Raw genomic sequence first — 20,197 nt, 5'->3', positions numbered from 1 at the left:
ATGTAAATGTTGAGAGAATTGGAAACAGTTTGATCTTTTTGAATTCTTTACAGTGGGAGTCAGTGTGAGGTGATTGGAACTGTTGGCTTTATGTATTGAGAGTTAATGAGAAGTAGTTTGATTCAGGTTTAGGAGCAGGAGTTGGCCATTCAGCCCTTCAAGCCCGCTCTGTCATTCAATGAGATCATGGCTGATCTTCTACTTCAATACCATTTTCCTGCACTATCCCTGTAACCCTTGATGTTTGTAATATGTAGAAATCTATTGTTCTCAGTCTTGAACATACGCAATGACTGAGCCTTCGCAGCCCTCTGGGGGCAGAGAATTCCAAAGATTCACCACCCCCTGAGTGAAGAAATTCCTCCTCATCTCAATCCTAAATGACCTGCCCCTTATTCTGAGACTGTGTCCCCTGGTTCTGGACTCCTCATCCAGGAGAAACATCCTTCCTGCATCAACCCTGTCGAGCCCTGTAAGAATTTTGAATGTTTGAATGAGATCATCTCTTATTCTTCTAAACTCCAGAGAATAAAGGCCCAGTCTATTTCATCTTTCCTCATAGGACAGTCCCTCCATCCCAGGAATGAGTTTGGTGAACCTTTGTTGCACTCCCTCTACGGAAAATATATCTTCCCTTGGGTAAGGAGACCAAAGCTGCACACAGTACTCCAGGTGTAGTCTCACTGACGCTCTATATAATTGCAGTAAGACATCTTTACTCTTATACTCAAATCCTCTTGTAATGAAGGCCAACATGCTATTTGCCTTCTTAATTGCTTGCTGTACCTGCATGTTAGCTTTCAGTGACTCATGAACAAGGACACCCAAGTCCCTTCGAAATTCAACACTTCCCAGCCACTCGCCATTTAAGAAATACTCTGTATTTCTGTTTTTCCTAACAAAGTGAATAACCTCACATTTCTCCACATTGTATTCCATCTGCCATATTTTTGTCCACTCGCTTAGCCTCTCCAAATCCCCTTGAAGCACCTTTGTATCCTCCTCACAACTCACACTTCCACCTAGTTTTGTGTCATCTGCAAACTTGGAAATATTACATTTAATCCCCACATCCAATCCATTGATATAGAATGTGAATAGCTGGGGCACAAGCAATGATCCTTGTGGTACCCCACTAGTCACAGCCTGCCAATCTGAAAATGACCTATTTATTCCGACTCTCTGTTTTTTGTCCGTTAACCAGTTCTCATTCCATGCCAGTATATTCTCCCAAATCCCATGTGCTCTAATTTTGTTTACTAACCTCTTGTGTGGGATCTTATCAAAAGCTTTCTGAATATCTAAATATACCACATCCACTGGTTTCCCCCTTAACTATTCTGCTAGTTACATCCTCAAAAAACTGCAACAGGTTTGTTAAACATGATTTCCCTTTCATAAATCCATGTTGACTTTGCCCAATCTTACCTGTTATCACATCCTTTATTACAGATTCTAGCATTTTCCCTACAACTGATGTTAGGCCAACAGGTCTGTAGTTCCCTGTTTTCTCCCTCCCTCCTTTCTTAAATAGTGGGGTGGCATTTGCCACCTTCCAATCTGCAGGAACCATTCCAGAGTCTATCGAATTTTGAAAGATGACCACCAATGCATCTACTATCTCTATTGCTACCTCTTTTAACACTCTGGGATGTAGATCGTCAGGTCCAGGGGATTTATCTAATTTAATCTCCATTAATTTCTCTAGTACCTTTTTCTTTACTAAAATTAATATCTTGCAGTTCCTCGTTTACACTAGTCCCTTGGTTCTCCATTATTTCTGGGAGTTTTTTTTAGTATTTTCTCTGCAAAGGCAGACACAAAGTATTTGTTTAGTTTTTCTGCCATTTCCTTACTCCCAACTATAATTTCTCCTGACTCTACTTGTAATGGACCCACATTTGTCTTTGCTAATCTTTTCCTTTTTACATACGTATAGAAACTTTCACAGTCGTTTTTATGTTTCTCACTAGTTTACTCTCATATTCTATTTTCCCTGTCTTAATCTTTTTCTTGGTCCTCCTTTGTAGAATTCTAAAAGGCTCCCAAACTTCAGGCATACCATTTTTTTTGGCAACTTTATATACCTCTTCCTTTGCTCTAATACAATCCTTGATTTTTTCATTATCCACGGTTGGAACACTTACTTTGCTGGGTTTTTATGCATGAAAGCAATGTATTTTTGTTGTAAACTATGTATTAGTTCTTCAAATGTTAGCCATTGCCTGATTACCATACCTTTTAACGTAGTTTCCCAATCCACCATAGCCAATTTGCCCCTCATACCTTCATAGTTTACTTTGCTTAGATTTAAGATCCTAGTTTCTGATTGAACTACATCGCTTTCAAACTTAATGTAAAATTCTATCATATTATGGTCACTCTTTCCTAAAGGCTCCTTTACAACAAGATTATTCATTAACCCTTTTTCATTGCACAGTACTAGATCTAAAATAGCCCGTTCCCTAGTTGGTTCCTCAACGTACTGCTCTAGAAAGCAATCTTGCATACATTCCAAGAATTCGTCCTCCACAACATTAGTATGAATAAAGTTTACCCAGTCTATATGGAGATTGAAATCCCCCATGATTACTGTATTACCCTTGTTACATGCACTTCTAATTTCCTGATTTGTACTGCGATTTACATTACTACTGCTGTTTGGTGGCCTATGAACACCTCAGATCAATGTTTTCTGCCCCTTGCTGTTTCTTAGTTCCATCCAAACTGATTCTATGTCTTGATCTTTAGAATTAAGGTCATCTCTCACTACAGTACTAATGCCCTCTTTAATTACAGAACTACCCCATCCTCTTTTTCCAGCTTCCTGTCCTTCCTGAAAGTCACATACCCTTAGATATTCAGGTCCCAGCTTTGATTTCCTTGTAGCCATGTCTCTCTAATGGCTATCAGGTCATACATATGAATTTCTACTTGAGCTGACAATTCATTTGTTTTATTACTGTTTTTGTAAACTCTGGCCCTATCTGGTGGCACACTCTTAAGTTTTCAATCACTGTCCCTTCCTGCCATACTCTGATCATTATTACCTTTATTGCTGCCTTGATCTATTGCCTTGTCATTTCCCTTTTATTTACTCAATCTTCCCCAATATGATCCCTTCCCCCCTCTATTTAGTTTAAAGCCCTTTCTGCTTCCCTAGTTTTATGACTCGCTAGAACACTGGTTTCAGCATGGTTCAGGTGAAGTCCGTCCCAACGGTACAACCTCCACTTTCCCCAGTACTGGTGCCAGTGCCCCACAAACCGGAACCCACTTCTCCCACACTAGTCTTTGAGCCACACATTCATATCTCTATTCTTATTTACCCTATGCCAATTTGCACATAGCTCGGGTAATAATCCAGAGATTATTGCCTTTGAGGTTCTGCTTTTTAATTTAGTGCCAGCTCCTCATACTCCCTATGCAGAACCTCTTTCCTAGTCCTGTCTATGTCGTTGGTACCTACGTGGACCACGACCACTGAATCCTCCCCCTCCCACTGCATGTTCCTCTGCAGCCCTGAGCAGCTGTCCCGAAACCTGACACTGGCTGCTCTCAGCTGCAGAGAACAGTGTCAATACCCCTGATTATACTGTTTCCTACTACCACTTTTTTAACTCCCCCTACTTGAATAACTTCCTGTACCATGGTGCCAGGGTCTCTCTGCTCATCCACAAGACAGCCCTCGTTCTTGTCCATACAAGCTGCAAGAACCTCGAACTTGTTGCTCAGTTGCAAGAGCTGAGACTGCTCCATTCCCACCTTTGCGATCCCCTTATCCGCATCCTCTTGTCCCTGACTACTGAACAAATGAGATGACCCGATCCTAAGGGGTGTGCCTGCCTTCTGGAACAGTGTCCAGGTAATTTCCCCCTCCCTGATGCATCGCAATGTCTGCAGCTCGGCCTCCATCTCGTCTACTCTGAGCTGAACCTCCTCAAGCTGCAGACACTACAGACATGGTTGCCATGGATTGCCGTAGCATCCGTAGAACCATAGAAATGTTACGGCACAGAAAGAGGCCATTCAGCCCACCGTGTCCAGGCCGGCTGGAGAAACTAGCCACCCATTCTAATCCCACCTTCCAGCACCTGGTTCGTAGCCTGCAGGTTGCAGCACTGCAGGTGCAGGTCCAGGTACATTTTAAATGAGTTGAGCTTCCACCACCGATCTGGGCAGCGAATTCCAGACACCCACCACCTTCTGGGTGAAAAAGCTTTTCCTCATGTCCCCTCTAATCCTTCTACCAATCACCTTAAATCGGTCCCCCCTGGTAATTGACCTCTCCACTAGGGGAAACAGGTCTTTCCTATCTTCTCAATCTAGGCCCCTCATAATTTTGTGTACCTCAATTAATTAATTAATCCAGGAGCTCCCACATACTGCAGCCGCGCACCTGTCCTGCCATCTTCATCGTGTTAAATTTATTTTTCTTAATTAATTTATAGTTCACCTCTTCACCAAACTACTTCACTCACCAAACTACCCTCTTCAAACTCTGTGCACTCAAGCAGCCCTCAGTGCAGACTGCACTTCTGAAATACCTTCCTGTTTCCTCAACCAGATTTCCCCCACCGTGACTGACAGGGCCCTCAACCGTGACTGACAGGGCCCTCTACCGTGACTGACAGGGCCCTCAACCGTGTCCATCCCATTTCCCGCACTTGGCTCCTCTGACCCCTTCCTCTCCCTCCCAGAATCACAATAGGGTTCTCCTTGTCCTCACCATCCACCCTACCAGCCTCCGTACTCAACAGATCATCCTCTGCCATTTCTGCCACCTGCAGCGTGACGCCACAACCAAACACATCTTCCCTCCCTCTTTCAGCATTCCGAAGGGACCATTCCCTCCGTGACACCCTGTTCTACTCTTCAGTCACACCCAACATCCCCTCCCTTTTCCACGGCACCTTTCCATGCAAGCACAAATGATGCAACACCTGTCCTTTTACCTCTTTTCTTCTCATCATTCAAGGCCCCAAACATTCCTTCCAGGTAAACAGTGATTTACATGTACTTCTTTCAATTTGGTATACTGTATTTGCTGCTCATAATGTGGTCTCCTGTACATTGGGGAGACCAAATGCAGATTGTGGAACACCTCCATTCAGTCTACAAGTGTGACGCTGGGTTTCTGGTTGCCTGTCATTTTAATTCTCCACCTTGCTCTCACACTGACCTCTCTGTCTTCGGCCTCCTGTAGTGTTCCAATGAAACTCAATGCAAGCTTGAGGAACAGCAGCTCATCCTTCCATTAGGCTCTTTACAGCCTTCTGGACTCAATATTGAATTCAACAGTTTCAGACCGTAATCTCTGCCCCCATTTTGTTTCCGTTTTCTTTGCAGATTTTGGTCTCTCTCTCATTTTTCTCTTGTCTTTGCTTTCGGATGGCAGCTGTCATCATTCTGCCATTCGCACTTGCTCCAGACACTTCTTTTGTTCTATTACTTGTCCCATTACCATTCCCTTTGTCCTTGCACCACCAACTCTTTTGTCATTTAATCTCTCCTTTTCTTCTACCCTATCACAGACCTTTTGTTCTTTTTCTCCACCCTTCCCACCCCTCTCACTTGCTGAAAACCATTTCTAACTTTCCCCAGTTCTGATGAAAGACTTAAAACATTAACTCTGTTTCTCTCTCCACAGATGCTGCCAGACCAGCTGAGTATTTCCAGCATTTTCAGTTTTTATAAGAAATTACTTACTGAAGTGTGGTTCCCGCTTTTATTTAATGCCTGTGATCCTGATCTGAATATTGATTGGAAAAAGGAGTAAAAGAGATGATTTTTTTTTTGGCCATTGAATTACCTGCAGGCTTTCTCTAAAACTTATCATGTTCTGTGCTCACCTCCTCACTCTGATTTGTTTTTGCGTCTAGTTCGGTGTAAATTATATTTTTTGTTATTTATTTAGTCAGCGGTGGCCTGCTCCTCAGCCCTCCTGCTCCTGACACGCTAGCTGGACGAGCTCTATTTCCCCCGCTGTCCCACAGCTTGTAGCATATAGGAGGTACTGGCAGAATGCTTGGTGCTACACAGAGAGGAAAGACCAGAGAGAATATCAGCCTGTACTTCTGAGTGCTGCATCAACAGCAGGATTGGCAGCAATCTGAGAACTCTTGCTTGTCCACATTTTGATCATGAAATCATGGACAGCCCTAAGTGGATGGATGGAGGGGAGGCAGAAGATGTTAAAAAAAAAAGAATGGATAAAAAGGAGGAGAGGAGAGAAAATATTTGTGGCTAGACAGTTATAACATTAGGGAATATTATTAATTCTGCCATTTGTCCTGAAATATGTACTTCATTCAGTGAACATTCGTCCATTCTAAATATTTTCTGCAACTCTTTTGATGGGAATACAGGTTGAAGTAGCTTGTGTCCATCACACTGTGTATGCTGTACCAGTGGTCATGTACCTCCATATAATGACTTGCCTAGCAAGGATTTCTGAGGGCTTGTCCATTGTCTTGGGAGTAAGCATGTCGAGCATTGTGTGTGAATATTCTGCCTTTCAGATTCTGGTAGTCGGTGAAGATGGCTCCTTCGTGGTTAAATCTCCCAAGACTCACATCTGCGAGCAATGCAGCGCAGCCTTCCGGACTAACTACCACCTGCAGAGGCACATCCTCATCCACACAGGTAGAACGCAAGGACCATGGCATGTACAGAGCTCACAGTACGATAAATTGCACTTTCAGAAGAAAATACCACTGCAGCCAAACTCTTGTTACAGAAGACTATTAAGGCCCTTATCCTATTATATTAGGTTTAAATATAGGGGATCTTTTGAATAGTCATACAATGTTTTTCTTTTGATCATGAAATGAGTATGTGTTTAAATTTTCCTTCCTCTTATTTTCTGCTCTCTTCTTCCCAATTAAGTCACAAGGGTTGTAGTTCCACAGGTACCTCATCCAAGTAGCCATCCTTCTTGTGTGAGCCAGTGAATGTCAGCAGATTATTTTAGCATGGCAGAGCCCAATCCTGTCCTCACTGGACATCGAGGCATACACAGTTTCCAGCAGGGGGTTTTTGATAGTGATTGGAATCAGGAAAGTTGGCGAATGATTCTTTTACCCAGGGACATTGAAAGGAGTCGTAGTGCTCCAACTGCTACCCTAGCTGAGATCAGCTAATACAACACAGACTGGGAACCAAATTTGTGTGGTGTACTTACCAGCTGAACCAATCAGTGGAGCTTTTTAATTGCATTCTTTAGAAAACACCCTGCGATTCTGGTGTCTTAAATACTATGACATTTTTGAACTGAAGTTTTTGGAATTGGCTACATATCAGATAAATCTCCTTGTGTAAGTCGTGTCTTGATACAGGTTTCTGTGACCTGGGAACTTGGGCTCTGACTTACATAGAGGTGTGATGGATATGTATGTGGCCAGCTAGCATTAAAATTGTGACTTTTACAATGCTACAACCAGTACATTGTATTTTACTCTCCGATTTTGTAAATTATTTGGTTCATTTCAGTGTAGGTGTTCTATAGTCAAATTTCAAATGCATTTTCAAACTATAGAAAATCAACAGATGACCATGCCTCTTTTTCTCCCCTCTTCTAAACATGCTGCCTCTTGTTGGAAGTACGGTTCCGCAGATGTCAGCCGCCCTCCAGTATCTCGATCAACTGGCCAATCCTCTGGTGTAAGTGTAGACAGTCTGTGTCAATGGACTGTTTGACTTGGGCGGGTGGGGTGGGGGGGGAGGTGGGGATATCACAGCTGAGCCCAATGTTGCCCTCATTTGAAGCCCACACTTTTCAGTACTGGGCTGTGATTAGGAGAGGGAACTGTGGCTGTTTCCCCTCCTCCCTCCCCCATCCTTAGTTCAGGAATGCTACAGCTCCTACAGCCACCCCAGCTGAGATCTTTAGCAGAGATAGGAGGATTTGAACCTGGGACTTGCCTCATCTGTTTGGCTCAGTGATGCGCTAAACAGTGAATTCGCCATTGATCAGGTTCAAGGAGCTGGATGGCCTGCTCCCGTTTTTGTTTCTATGATCCATGGGTGGAAATTATTCTACTCTTTCAACAAAGCTCTAAATTAGTAAGTTCTTTTGAATGATAGTCTTGTTTAGTTTCAAAATGCCAAATGGTGAACACAGTGGTGCATTGTGTAACCTGCGTCTTGTTTCAGACCTGGAGTGTAAAGTTTTCCAAGTACTCAGCAACAGCTTTTACCATCACATGATTCTGTCCTTTCAATCTGCTGGCATCAGATTCATTCCTTATTATGTATCTAAGCATCATGTAGCAAATTGGAACTAAATGTTTTTCTCACCCTGCAACATGCCAAAAAACTCCCAAACTAAATCTTAATGCAGCTGTGAACAGGGAAAGTTCAGTGTACCAAGTGGTTTGTACACTGGTTCTGTTGTAACAAGGTTTGACTGTAAGTTGGATTCACTTTGGGCCTTTTGGTCTTTTCAGTAACTTTGCGCCAACCTGAATACTTTGTAGTCGTGAAGTAACCTGCAACTAATTCCTTGCAATGATGTGTATTCTGCTTGATTTATGTGTGCCGATTAGATTTTAAAAAGATGGAAATACCAGGTATATTCAGGATAGTAACCCAAAAAGGGGCAGCATACAGTTAATTATGATGCACATACAGAAGCTTCAGTTTTCTTGTAAAATATGTGTAATCTTTCAGTAACACTGGCCTATCAAAGATAAAAGCATTTCATTTACATTTCAAACATAACATATGAGAAATAACAAAATTAAAATTAGAAATCAGTGTGTCTTGAGCAGAAACAAGTGTTAATTATGCTGAACAGTTAAACAGTGAAGCTTACCAATAGTGTTACAGAGCATAAAAGATGGTTCTCATGAGGTGCCATCTCCAGAAACCTTTCATCATCGTAGTCTTGTAAAACAAACTAATTCATTTGATCCTGTCTGAAATATTGAGAATAACGCACAATATTCCCCAAATTATAGTTATAACACCAATTTAAACATCAGTCATTTGTTTGATTGTTCTTGGGTTGTGGGCAACACTACATTTTAGCACATTCTTTCTTACCCAAGTCAACCAAGTACTGTAATCAGGGAACTGAGTGCTTCACAAACAGAGTGCTAAAGTCAGGAATTTGTGCAAGTGGGAATTCAGTGCAGAGGGGGAAGGAGGTGCTGCTTTTTATTCTTTTTGTTTTACCTCCAGTAGCTGCTGAGTGTTTTTCTTTTGTCTCTAAGGTAGGAAACTATAACTTGCTATTACTTTACTAAATTAGTAAATATTTAACAAATCAAATAAATAAATAAGGTTAGATAGATATGGCAGGACAGGCAGTGTGCTGTAACTGCAACATGTGGGAATTTGTGGAGAGCATTGCAATCCCAGCCAACCATCTCAGAGATGTCTGCACCTCGAGGAATTTCGTCTGAGTTGTTGAGCTGAAGTCAGAGCAGCAGACGTTGTGAGGCATCAGGGAGGGGTAGAGTAACCTGGACACTTGGTTGCAGGAGACAATCACATATCTTGGATTAAGTAGAACTTGCGTTGGTCAGTGATCAGGGACAGGAGGGTATGAGTGCAAGTCAGGCAGGTATGGGGATCCAGGATGTAGTGATGGAGGAGCCTCGGCCTTGCCTTTGACCAACAGGTGCAGGTGCTTGCTTCCTGTGTGGATGAGAAAAAGGGCTGCAGGGTGGATGAGCAAACTGACCATAGCACCATGGTGCAAGATGATATTCAACTTGGGTGAGTAAAAAGGAATGTGGTAATGATAGGGGACAGTATAGTGAGGGGAATAGATACTGTTCTCTGCAGCCGTGACCAGGAGTTCCGAAGGTTGTATTGCCTGCCTATTGCCAGGGTTAAAGACATCTGCTCACTTGTGGAGACAAACTTGGAGTGGGAGGATCCAGTTGTCATAGTCAACATAGATAGAATTAGGAATGATGGTCAGCTGAGGGAATTTGGGTCCAAATTAAAATGCTGAACCTCAAAGGTAATAATCTCCAGATTGTTACCTGAGCCACATGCCAATTGGCAGAGAGTCAAGCAGATTATAAACACGTGGCTCAAAGAGTAATGTGGGAAGAAGGGGTCTTGCTTCATGGGGCGTTGGTACTGAGGGAAAAAGGGGTTTGTTATGTTGGGATGGGCTCCACTTAAACCGGGCTGGGATCAGTGTCCTGGCGATTCATTTACCGAGGGCAGTGGATCGTGCTTTAAACTAAAGGGGTGGTGGTGGTAGAAGGGGTCAGGTGGAGGGAGGTTTAGAAACCTAAAGAGAAAAGTCGAGGCAATAGAGCAGTGTTGGGATTTGGGTAAAGACAAGCAGAGTGGGACAGGAAGGGACAGAGAGTCTAATGGTAATAGTCTTCTTTGGCCTCCTTGTCTCGAGAGACAATGGGTAAGCGCCTGGAGGTGGTCAGTGGTTTGTGAAGCAGCGCCTGGAGTGGCTATAAAGACCAATACTAGAGTGACAGACTCTTCCACAGGTGCTGCAGATAAAATTGGTTGACAGGGCTGTTACGCAGTTGGCTCTCTCCTTGCGCTTCTGACTTTTTTCCTGCCAACTGCTAAGTCTCTTCGACTCGCCACGCTTTAGCCCCGCCTTTATGGTTGCCCGCCAGCTCTGGCGATCGCTGGCAACTGACTCCCACGACTTGTGATCAATGTCACAGGACTTCATGTCACGTTTGCAGACGTCTTTAAAGCAGAGACAAGGACGGCCGGTGGGTCTGATACCAGTGACGAGCTCGCTGTACAATGTGTCCTTGGGGATCCTGCCATCTTCCATGCGGCTCACATGGCCAAGCCATCTCAGGCGCCGCTGGCTCAGTAGGGTATATATGCTGGGGATGTTGGCCGCCTCGAGGACTTGTGCATTGGAGAAACGGTCCTGCCACCTGATGCCAAGGATTCTCCGGAGGCAGCGAAGATGGAATGAATTGAGATGTCGCTCTTGGCTGACGTATGTTGTCCAGGCCTCGCTTCCGTAGAGCAAGGTACTGAGGACACAGGCTTGATACACTTGGACTTTAGTGTTCTGTGTCAGTGCGCCATTTTCCCAAACTCTCTTGGCCAGTCTGGACATAGCAGTGGAAGCCTTTCCCATGCGCTTGTTGATTTCTGCATCGAGAGACAGGTTACTGGTGATAGTTGAGCCTAGGTAGATGGTAATAGTGCATCAGTGAATAAGGTCCATGCAAAGAATAGTGATAGAAAAAAATCAAATTAAAGGCTCTTTATCTGAATGCACAAAGCATTTGTAACAAGATAGATGAACTAGTGGCACAAATAGAGATAAATAGGTTTGATATAATCGCCATTACAGAGACATAGTTGCAAAGTGCCCAAGGTTGAGAAATAAATATTCCAGGTTATTTAACATTTTGGAAAGTCAGGCAGAATGGAAAAGGAGGAGGAGTAGGCCTGATAATAAAGGATGACTTAAGGATAGAAGTAAGAAAGGATCATGGCTCAGAAGACATCAGGACGTAGAATCAGTATGGGTGGAGATTAGGAATAACAAGGGTCAGAAACAATGGGAGGAGTAGTTTATAGTCCCCCTAACAGTAGTTATACTGTTGAACAGAGCATTAAACAAGAAATAGTTCTTGCCTGAAACAAAGGCAATGTGATAATCGTTGAGGACTTTAATCTTTATACAGACTGGATAAATCAAATTGGCAAAGATAATCTGGAAGATGAGTTTGTAGAATGGGTTTTGCGATAGATTCCGAGAACAATACTTTGTGGAACCAACTAGGGACAAAGCTATTTTAAATCTAGTATTGTGTGATGAGGCAGGTTTAATTAGTAATTTAAAAGATCCTCTGGGGATAAAGTGATCATAATAAAATTGAGTTCCATATTAAGTTTGAGAGTGACATACTCCAGTCCCAAACAAGAATCTCAAACTTAAAGCCAATTACATAGAATAAGGCTGATTAGGTAAATAGACTAAAATGTATTGCGGTCCATAAACATTTAAAGAAATCATTCAAAATTTTCAACAAAAATACATGCCATTAAAAAACAAAAACACAGCAAGAAAGATCCATTCGTGGCTTACTAGGGATGTTATGGATAATAGTAGTTCAAAAGAAGAGACTTACAATGTTGTGAACAATAGTAGTAAGCCTGAGGATTGAAAGAGTTTTAGAAACTAGCAAAGGGTGGCCAAAAATTTGATAAGGGAAAAAATGGAATATGAGAGTAAATTACCCAGGAATATTAAAACAGATTGTAAGAACTTTTACAAGTATATAAAAAGGAGGAGCATACCTGAAGTAAACGTTGATCCCTTAGAGGCAGAGATGGGAGAAATTATCATGGGATATGAGGAAACAGCAGAGACGTTGAACAAATATTTTGTGTCTGTCTTAGAAGACACAAATTACATACCAGAAATAGAGGATAACCAAGGGGCTAATAAGAGTGAGGAACTTTAATATCAGCAAAGAAAAAATATTAGAGAAACTTAAGGGATTAAATGCCAACAAATCCCCAGGACCTGATGGCCTACAAAGAGGCAGCTGCTGAGATAGTGGATGCACTGATCATGATTTTCCAAAATTCCCTAGATTCCAGAATGGTCGCAGCTTGTTGGAAGTTAACAAATGTAACACCACTATTCAAGAAAGGAAGGAGAGAGAAAAAGGGAAGCACAGACCAGTTAGCCTTACATCAGTCATTGGAAAACTGCTGGAATCTATTGATAAGGAAGTCTTAACAATGCACTTAGAAAAGCAAAGTATGATCAGACTGAGTCAACATGAGTTTACAAAAGGGAAATTGACAGATTTATTAGAGTTTTTTGGTTGGCAGGCTTTTAACTAGTGGAGTGCCGCAAGGATCAGTCCTGTTAGCTCAGCTATTTACAATCTATATTAATGACTTAGACAAAGAGACCGAAAGTATTGTATCTACATTTGCTGACAATACAAGTCCAGGTTGGAATGTAAACTGTGAGGAGGACACAAAGAGGTTGCAAAGAGATGTAGACAGGTTAAGTGAATGGGTAACAAGGTGGCAGATAGAGTATAATGTGGGGAAGTGTGAGGTTATTCACTTTGGTAGTAAGAATAGAAAAGCAGAATGTATTTTAAAGGACACAAAACTTTAAAATGTTGATGTTCAGAGAGACTTGGGTGTACACATACAAGGAAGACAGACGTTAGCAAGCAATTAGGAAGGCAGATGGCATGTTGGCCTTTATTGCAAGGGGATTGGAGTACAAGAATAAGGGAGTGTTGCTATAATTGTATAGGGCTTTGGTGAGACCACACCTGGGATAATGTGTGCAGTTTTGGTTTCCATATCTAAGGAAGGATATATTTTCCTTAGATTGGTTGCTGGCATGAGAGGTTTGTCCGATGATAGGCTGAGTAAATTGGGTCTATACTCTGGAGTTTAGAGGACTGAGAGGTGATCTCATTGAAACATATAAGATTCTGAAGGGGCTTGACAGGGTAGACACTGAGATTGGTTCCCCTGATTGGGGAATCTAGCACAGCCTCAGGATAAGGGGCAGATCATTTAGGACTGAGATGAGGAAAAACCTCTTTATCCGGGGGGTGGAGGGTGGTGTTAATCTTTGGAATTCATTCACCCTGAGGGTTGTGGATGCTCCATTGTTAAATTCAAGGCTGGGATAGATAGATTTTTGATCTCTCATGGAATGAAGGGATATGGGGAGCGGGCCGGAAAGTGGAGTTGAAGCCGAAGATCAGTTTTATTCGTATGTGTGAAATTAGAGTGAATTGTAGGCCAGATGTGTGGAGTGATGGCAGGTTCCCCTCCTTGAAGATGATTAGCGAAGCAGTTGGGTTTTTACAGCAGTCCGTCAGTTTTATGTGGTCATTTACCACAAATTATCAGATTTATTTATTCAGTTTGATAATTTTCCTGGGGTGAGATTTGAACTTATGACAGCTGGTTTGTTGAATCAGTACCAGAACCATTGCACTACCATATCTTCTTGTAAGTATGAAAATGACCTGCTTTTGATTTTGTTCACTCAATGGTTTGCTTTTCATCAATTTATTAGCAGACAAGTCCAAATTGTAGGCCTGTTTCAACAGTGAATGACAGATGCTGATTTGCAAAGACCAGATGGCCATGTTGAGTTTTCTTGACATGAAATGCTTATGTGATCGGCCCAGAGAGCAGGATGTGCTGAAGGTCAAAATAATAGGGGAGAAGACCAAAGGCCCAATTTAACCCCCATGCTGACAGGAACGTGGCATGTAGTTGGTTAAATAGAACTAGCTTCTTTCCCTCTGGGTCTCCAGCGCCAGCCCCCGCTACATTCACCCAAATTCTGCCCATCAGCTCCAAGTTATTTTGGGCAGGAGCTGGGCCTAAGCTTTGGTAATGAGGCCCAGCAATTAAAATGGTTTGGGCCTCACAAGCTTGCCTCTCGTCTCATGCTGCCCGCCTCTTGTCCCCACGCATTCCCCTCGCTCACCCCCTCCATCCGCGCTGTCACCACGCCCTACCCCCCCCCCCCCCCCCCCGGTCCACGTTACTGCAAATGTCCGTGCAGCAAATGGCACAGATGTATATCTGTCTGGTTGCGGAGCTAGTGTAGCCCCTTCCACGTGGTCATTGCCAGGTTGTTGTACCTATGCCTCTAAATGTGGGCGTGAAGGAATCTACAGGCGGGCACTGACTGCTGCTAGTGCAGTCTGACTTGCCTGGCATCATTGCTCCTGCTTTCCTTCCTGCAAAGGATTCCCATTGGGAAACCCATTTTCTCAAAGTTGCAGGGTGGAATTTTATGGGCCCTGCAAGAGTGGATTTGGTGGTTTGTGGGGTGATTTAATTAGGCGGGAGGTGTTTTCTTGGATTCCCAACGGTGGGATTTTATTACTGAAACTAAGTCGATGCCATGTTTGCGCGTTCCCGGGTTTCCCCTGCACAGTGGCGGATTGCAGCTTTGCATTCAATTATGCCATGAATACTCATTACCCTACACTTAATTACAATTAAGGCCTACCTGCTAGATGAAGTGAACAGCGAGCGTTATTCCCATGCCACCCAGTTCACACTTGTTGCAATGTGGCATGCAACAGTCGGCTTTGTGCAGTTGAGTCTTGAGGTCAGTGTTTTTCTCTCTTGAATTCATCAGCAAAATGAACGCCAGCTTTGGAATGGATGTCTGTCCCCAGGCCAGCTTTGGAATGGATGTCTGTCCCCAGGCCAGCTTTGAAATAGATGTTTGACCCCAGGCCAGCATTGCAATGGATGTCTGTCCCCAGGCCAGCTTTGGAATGGATGTCTGTCCCCAGGCCAGCTTTGAAATAGATGTTTGACCCCAGGCCAGCATTGCAATGGATGTCTGTCCCCAGGCCAGCTTTGGAATGGATGTCTGTCCCCAGGCCAGCTTTGGAATGGATGTCTGTCCCCAGGCCAGCTTTGAAATAGATGTTTGGCCCCAGGCCAGCTTTGCAATGGATGTTTGGCCCCAGGCCAGCTTTGCAATGGATGTTTGGCCCCAGGCCAGCTTTGGAATGGATCTTTGGCCGCAGGCCAGCTTTGAAATGGATGTTTGACCCCAGGCCAGCTTTGGAATGGATGTTTGGCCCCAGGCCAGCATTGGACTGGACGTTTGGCCCCAGGCTAGCATTGGAACGGATGTCTATCCCCAGGCCAGCTTTGGAATGGATGTCTGTCCCCAGGCCAGCTTTGGAATGGATGCCTGTCCCCAGGCCAGCTTTGAAATGGATGTTTGGCCCCAGGCCAGCTTTGGAATGGATGTCTGTCCCCAGGTCAGCTTTGGAATGGATGTTTGTCCCCAAGCCAGCTTTGGAATGGATGTTTGACCCCAGGCCAGCTTTGGACTGGATGTCTGTCCCCAGGCCAGCTTTGGAATGGATGTTTGTCCCCAAGCCAGCTTTGGAATGGATGTCTGTCCCCAGGCCAGCTTTGGAATGGATGTCTGTCCCCAGGCCAGCTTTGGAATGGATGTCTGTCCCCAGGTCAGCTTTGGAATGGATGTATGTCCCCAGGCCAGCTTTAGAATGGATGTCTGTCTCCAGGCCAGCTTTGGAATAGATGTCTGTCCCCAGGCCAGCATTGGACTGGATGTTTGACCCCAGGCCAGCATTGGACTGGATGTTTGACCCCAGGCCAGCATTGGACTGGATGTTTGACCCCAGGCCAGCATTGGACTGGATGTTTGACCCCAGGCCAGCATTGGACTGGATGTTTGACCCCAGGCCAGCATTGGAATGGATGTTTGACCCCAGGCCAGCATTGGAATGGATGTTTGACCCCAGGCCAGCATTGGAATGGATGTTTGACCCCAGGCCAGCATTGGAATGGATGTTTGACCCCAGGCCAGCTTTGGAATGGATGTTTGACCCCAGGCCAGCTTTGGAATGGATGTCTGTCCCCAGGCCAGCATTGGAATGGATGTTTGACCCCAGGCCAGCTTTGGAATGGATGTCTGTCCCCAGGCCAGCATTGGAATGGATGTTTGACCCCAGGCCAGCTTTAGAATGGATGTTTGTCCCCAGGCCAGCATTGGAATGGATGTTTGACCCCAGGCCAGCATTGGAATGGATGTTTGACCGCAGGCCAGCTTTGGAATGGATGTTTGACCCCAGGCCAGCATTGGAATGGATGTTTGTCCCCAGGCCAGCATTGGACTGGATGTTTGACCCCAGGCCAGCTTTGGAATGGATGTCTGTCCCCAGGCCAGCTTTGGAATGGATGTTTGACCCCAGGCCAGCATTGCAATGGATGTTTGACCCCAGGCCAGCTTTGGAATGGATGTTTGGCCCCAGGCCAGCTTTGGAATGGATGTCTGTCCCCAGGCCAGCTTTGGAATGGATGTTTGGCCCCAGGCCAGCATTGGAATGGATGTTTCACCCCAGGCCAGCTTTGGAATGGATGTTTGGCCCCAGGCAAGCATTGGAATGGATGTTTGTCCCCAGGCCAGCATTGGACTGGATGTTTGACCCCAGGCCAGCATTGGACTGGATGTCTGACCCCAGGCCAGCATTGGACTGGATGTCTGACCCCAGGCCAGCATTGGACTGGATGTCTGACCCCAGGCCAGCATTGGACTGGATGTTTGACCCCAGGCCAGCTTTGGAATGGATGTCTGTCCCCAGGCCAGCTTTGGAATGAATGTCTGTCCCCAGGCCAGCTTTTGAATGGTTGTTTGACCCCAGGCCAGCATTGCAATGGATGTTTGACCCCAGGCCGGCATTGGAATGGATGTTTGACCCCAGGCCGGCATTGGAATGTATGTTTGGCCCCAGGCCAGCTTTGGAATGGATGTTTGACCCCAGGCCAGCATTGGAATGTATGTTTGACCCCTTGCCTGCATTGGAATGTATGTTTTGCCCCACGCCAGCATTGGAATGGATGTTTGGCCCCAGGCCAGCTTTGGAATGTATGTTTGACCCCAGGCCAGCATTGGAATGTATGTTTGGCCCCAGGCCAGCTTTGGAATGTATGTTTGACCCCAGGCCAGCATTGGAATGTATGTTTGACCCCAGGCCAGCATTGGAATGGATGTTTGCACCCAGGCCAGCATTGGAATGTATGTTTGGCCCCAGGCCAGCTTTGGAATGTATGTTTGGCCCCAGGCCAGCTTAGAACGGATGTTTGACCCCAGGCCAGCATTGAAATGGATGTTTGACCCCTGGCCATCTTTGGAATGGATGTCTGTCCCCAGGCCAGCTTTGGAATGGATGTTTGACCCCAGGCCAGCATTGGACTGGATATTTGACCCCAGGCCAGCTTTGGAGTGGATGTCAGGCCCCAGTTCAGCTTTGGAATGGATGTTTGTCCCCAGGCCAGCATTGGAATGGATGTTTGACCCCAGGCCAGCATTGGAATGGCTGTCTGTCCCCAGGCCAGCTTTGGAATGGATGTTTGACCCCAGACCAGCATTTTAATGGATGTTTGACCCCAGGCCAGCTTTGGAATGGATGTTTGACCCCAGGCCAGCATTGGAATGGATGTTTGGCCCCAGGCCAGCATTGGAATGGATGTTTGGCCCCAGGCCAGCTTGGAATGGATGTTTGACCCCAGGCCAGCATTGGAATGGATGTTTGACTCCTGGCCAGCATTGGAATGGATGTTTGACCCCAGGCCAGCATTGGAATGTATGTTTGGCCCCAGGCCAGCTTAGAACGGATGTTTGACCCCAGGCCAGCATTGAAATGGATGTTTGACCCCTGGCCATCTTTGGAATGGATGTCTGTCCCCAGGCCAGCTTTGGAATGGATGTTTGACCCCAGGCCAGCATTGGACTGGATATTTGACCCCAGGCCAGCTTTGGAGTGGATGTCAGGCCCCAGTTCAGCTTTGGAATGGATGTTTGTCCCCAGGCCAGCATTGGAATGGATGTTTGACCCCAGGCCAGCATTGGAATGGCTGTCTGTCCCCAGGCCAGCTTTGGAATGGATGTTTGACCCCAGACCAGCATTTTAATGGATGTTTGACCCCAGGCCAGCTTTGGAATGGATGTTTGACCCCAGGCCAGCATTGGAATGGATGTTTGCCCCCAGGCCAGCATTGGAATGGATGTTTGGCCCCAGGCCAGCTTGGAATGGATGTTTGACCCCAGGCCAGCATTGGAATGGATGTTTGACTCCTGGCCATCGTTGGAATGGATGTCTGTCCCCAGGCCAGCTTTGGAATGGATGTTTGACCCCAGGCCAGCATTGGAATGGATGTTTGACCCCAGGCCAGCATTGGAATGGATGTTTGACCCCAGGACAGCATTGGACTGGATGTCTGATCCCAGGCCAGCTTCGGACTGGATGTCTGACCCCAGGCCAGCTTCGGACTGGATGTCTGACCCCAGGTCAGCATTGGACTGGATGTCTGTCCCCAGGCCAGCTTTGGAATGGATGTCTGTCCCCAGGCCGGGTTTGGAATGGATGTTTGTCCCCAGGCCGGCTTTTGAATGGATGTTTGACCACATGCCAGCATTGGAATGGATGTTTGACCCCAGGCCAGTTTTGGAATGGATGTTTGACCCCAGGCCAGTTTTGGAATGGATGTTTGGCCCCAGGCCAGCATTGGAATGGATGTTTGACCCCAGGCCAGCATTGAAATGTATGTTTGACCCCAGGCCATCTTTGGAATGGATGTCTGTCCCCAGGCCAGCTTTGGAATGGATGTCTGTCCCCACGCCAGCTTTGGAATGGATGTCTGTCCCCTGGCCAGATTTGGAATGGATGTTTGACCCCAGGCCAGCATTGGAATGGATGTTTGACCCCAGGCCAGCATCGGAATGGATGTTTGACCCCAGGACAGCATTGGACTGTATATTTGACCCCAGGCCAGCTTTGGACTGGATGTCAGTCCCCAGGTCAGCATTGGGCTGGATGTTTGACCCCAGGCCAGCTTTGGAATTGATGTGTGACCCCAGGCCAGCTTTGGAATGGATGTTTGACCCCAGGCCAGCATTGGAATGGATGTTTGACCCCAGGCCAGCATAGGAATGGATGTCTGTCCCCAGGCCAGCTTTGGAATGGATGTCTGTCCCCAGGCCGACTTTGGAATGGATGTCTGCCCCGAGGCCAGCATTGGAATGGCTGTTTGACCCCAGGCCAGCATTGGAATATATGTTTGGCCCCAGGCCAGCTTGGAATGGATGTTTGACCCCAGGCCAGCATTGGAATGGATGTTTGACCCCAGGCCATCTTTGGAATGGATGTCTGTCCCCAGGCCAGCTTTGGAATGGATGTTTGTCCCCAGGCCAGCTTTGGAATGGATGTTTGTCCCCAGGCCAGCTTTGGAATGGATGTTTGTCCCCAGGCCAGCATTGGACTGGATATTTGACCCCAGGCCAGCTTTGGAGTGGATGTCAGGCCCCAGTTCAGCTTTGGAATGGATGTTTGTCCCCAGGCCAGCATTGGAATGGATGTTTGACCCCAGGCCAGCATTGGAATGGCTGTCTGTCCCCAGGCCAGCTTTGGAATGGATGTTTGACCCCAGACCAGCATTTTAATGGATGTTTGACCCCAGGCCAGCTTTGGAATGGATGTTTGACCCCAGGCCAGCATTGGAATGGATGTTTGGCCCCAGGCCAGCATTGGAATGGATGTTTGGCCCCAGGCCAGCTTGGAATGGATGTTTGTCCCCAGGCCAGCTTTGGAATGTATGTTTGTCCCCAGGCCAGCATTGGAATGGATGTTTGTCCCCAGGCCAGCATTGGAATGAATGTCTGACCCCAGGCCAGCATTGGCAT

General features: G+C 45.8%; 1 protein-coding gene across 3 annotated transcripts in view; it reads left to right on the top strand.

The window, feature by feature from the left end:
* The window catches only part of LOC137358610 (zinc finger protein 148-like), a 245,868-nt gene that overhangs the window by 92,218 nt on the left and 133,453 nt on the right, over positions 1 to 20,197 (top strand). For all 3 annotated transcript variants that reach the window (XM_068024673.1, XM_068024671.1, XM_068024670.1), the window contains one exon: positions 6,522 to 6,645. In XM_068024673.1, the coding sequence (XP_067880774.1) occupies positions 6,522 to 6,645 (124 nt within the window). The remainder of the gene's footprint in view (positions 1 to 6,521; positions 6,646 to 20,197) is intronic.

This window comes from Heterodontus francisci, chromosome X (assembly GCF_036365525.1).
Source record: "Heterodontus francisci isolate sHetFra1 chromosome X, sHetFra1.hap1, whole genome shotgun sequence".
NCBI lineage: Eukaryota > Metazoa > Chordata > Chondrichthyes > Heterodontiformes > Heterodontidae > Heterodontus > Heterodontus francisci.
This window is presented reverse-complemented; position numbering and strand designations above follow the sequence as displayed.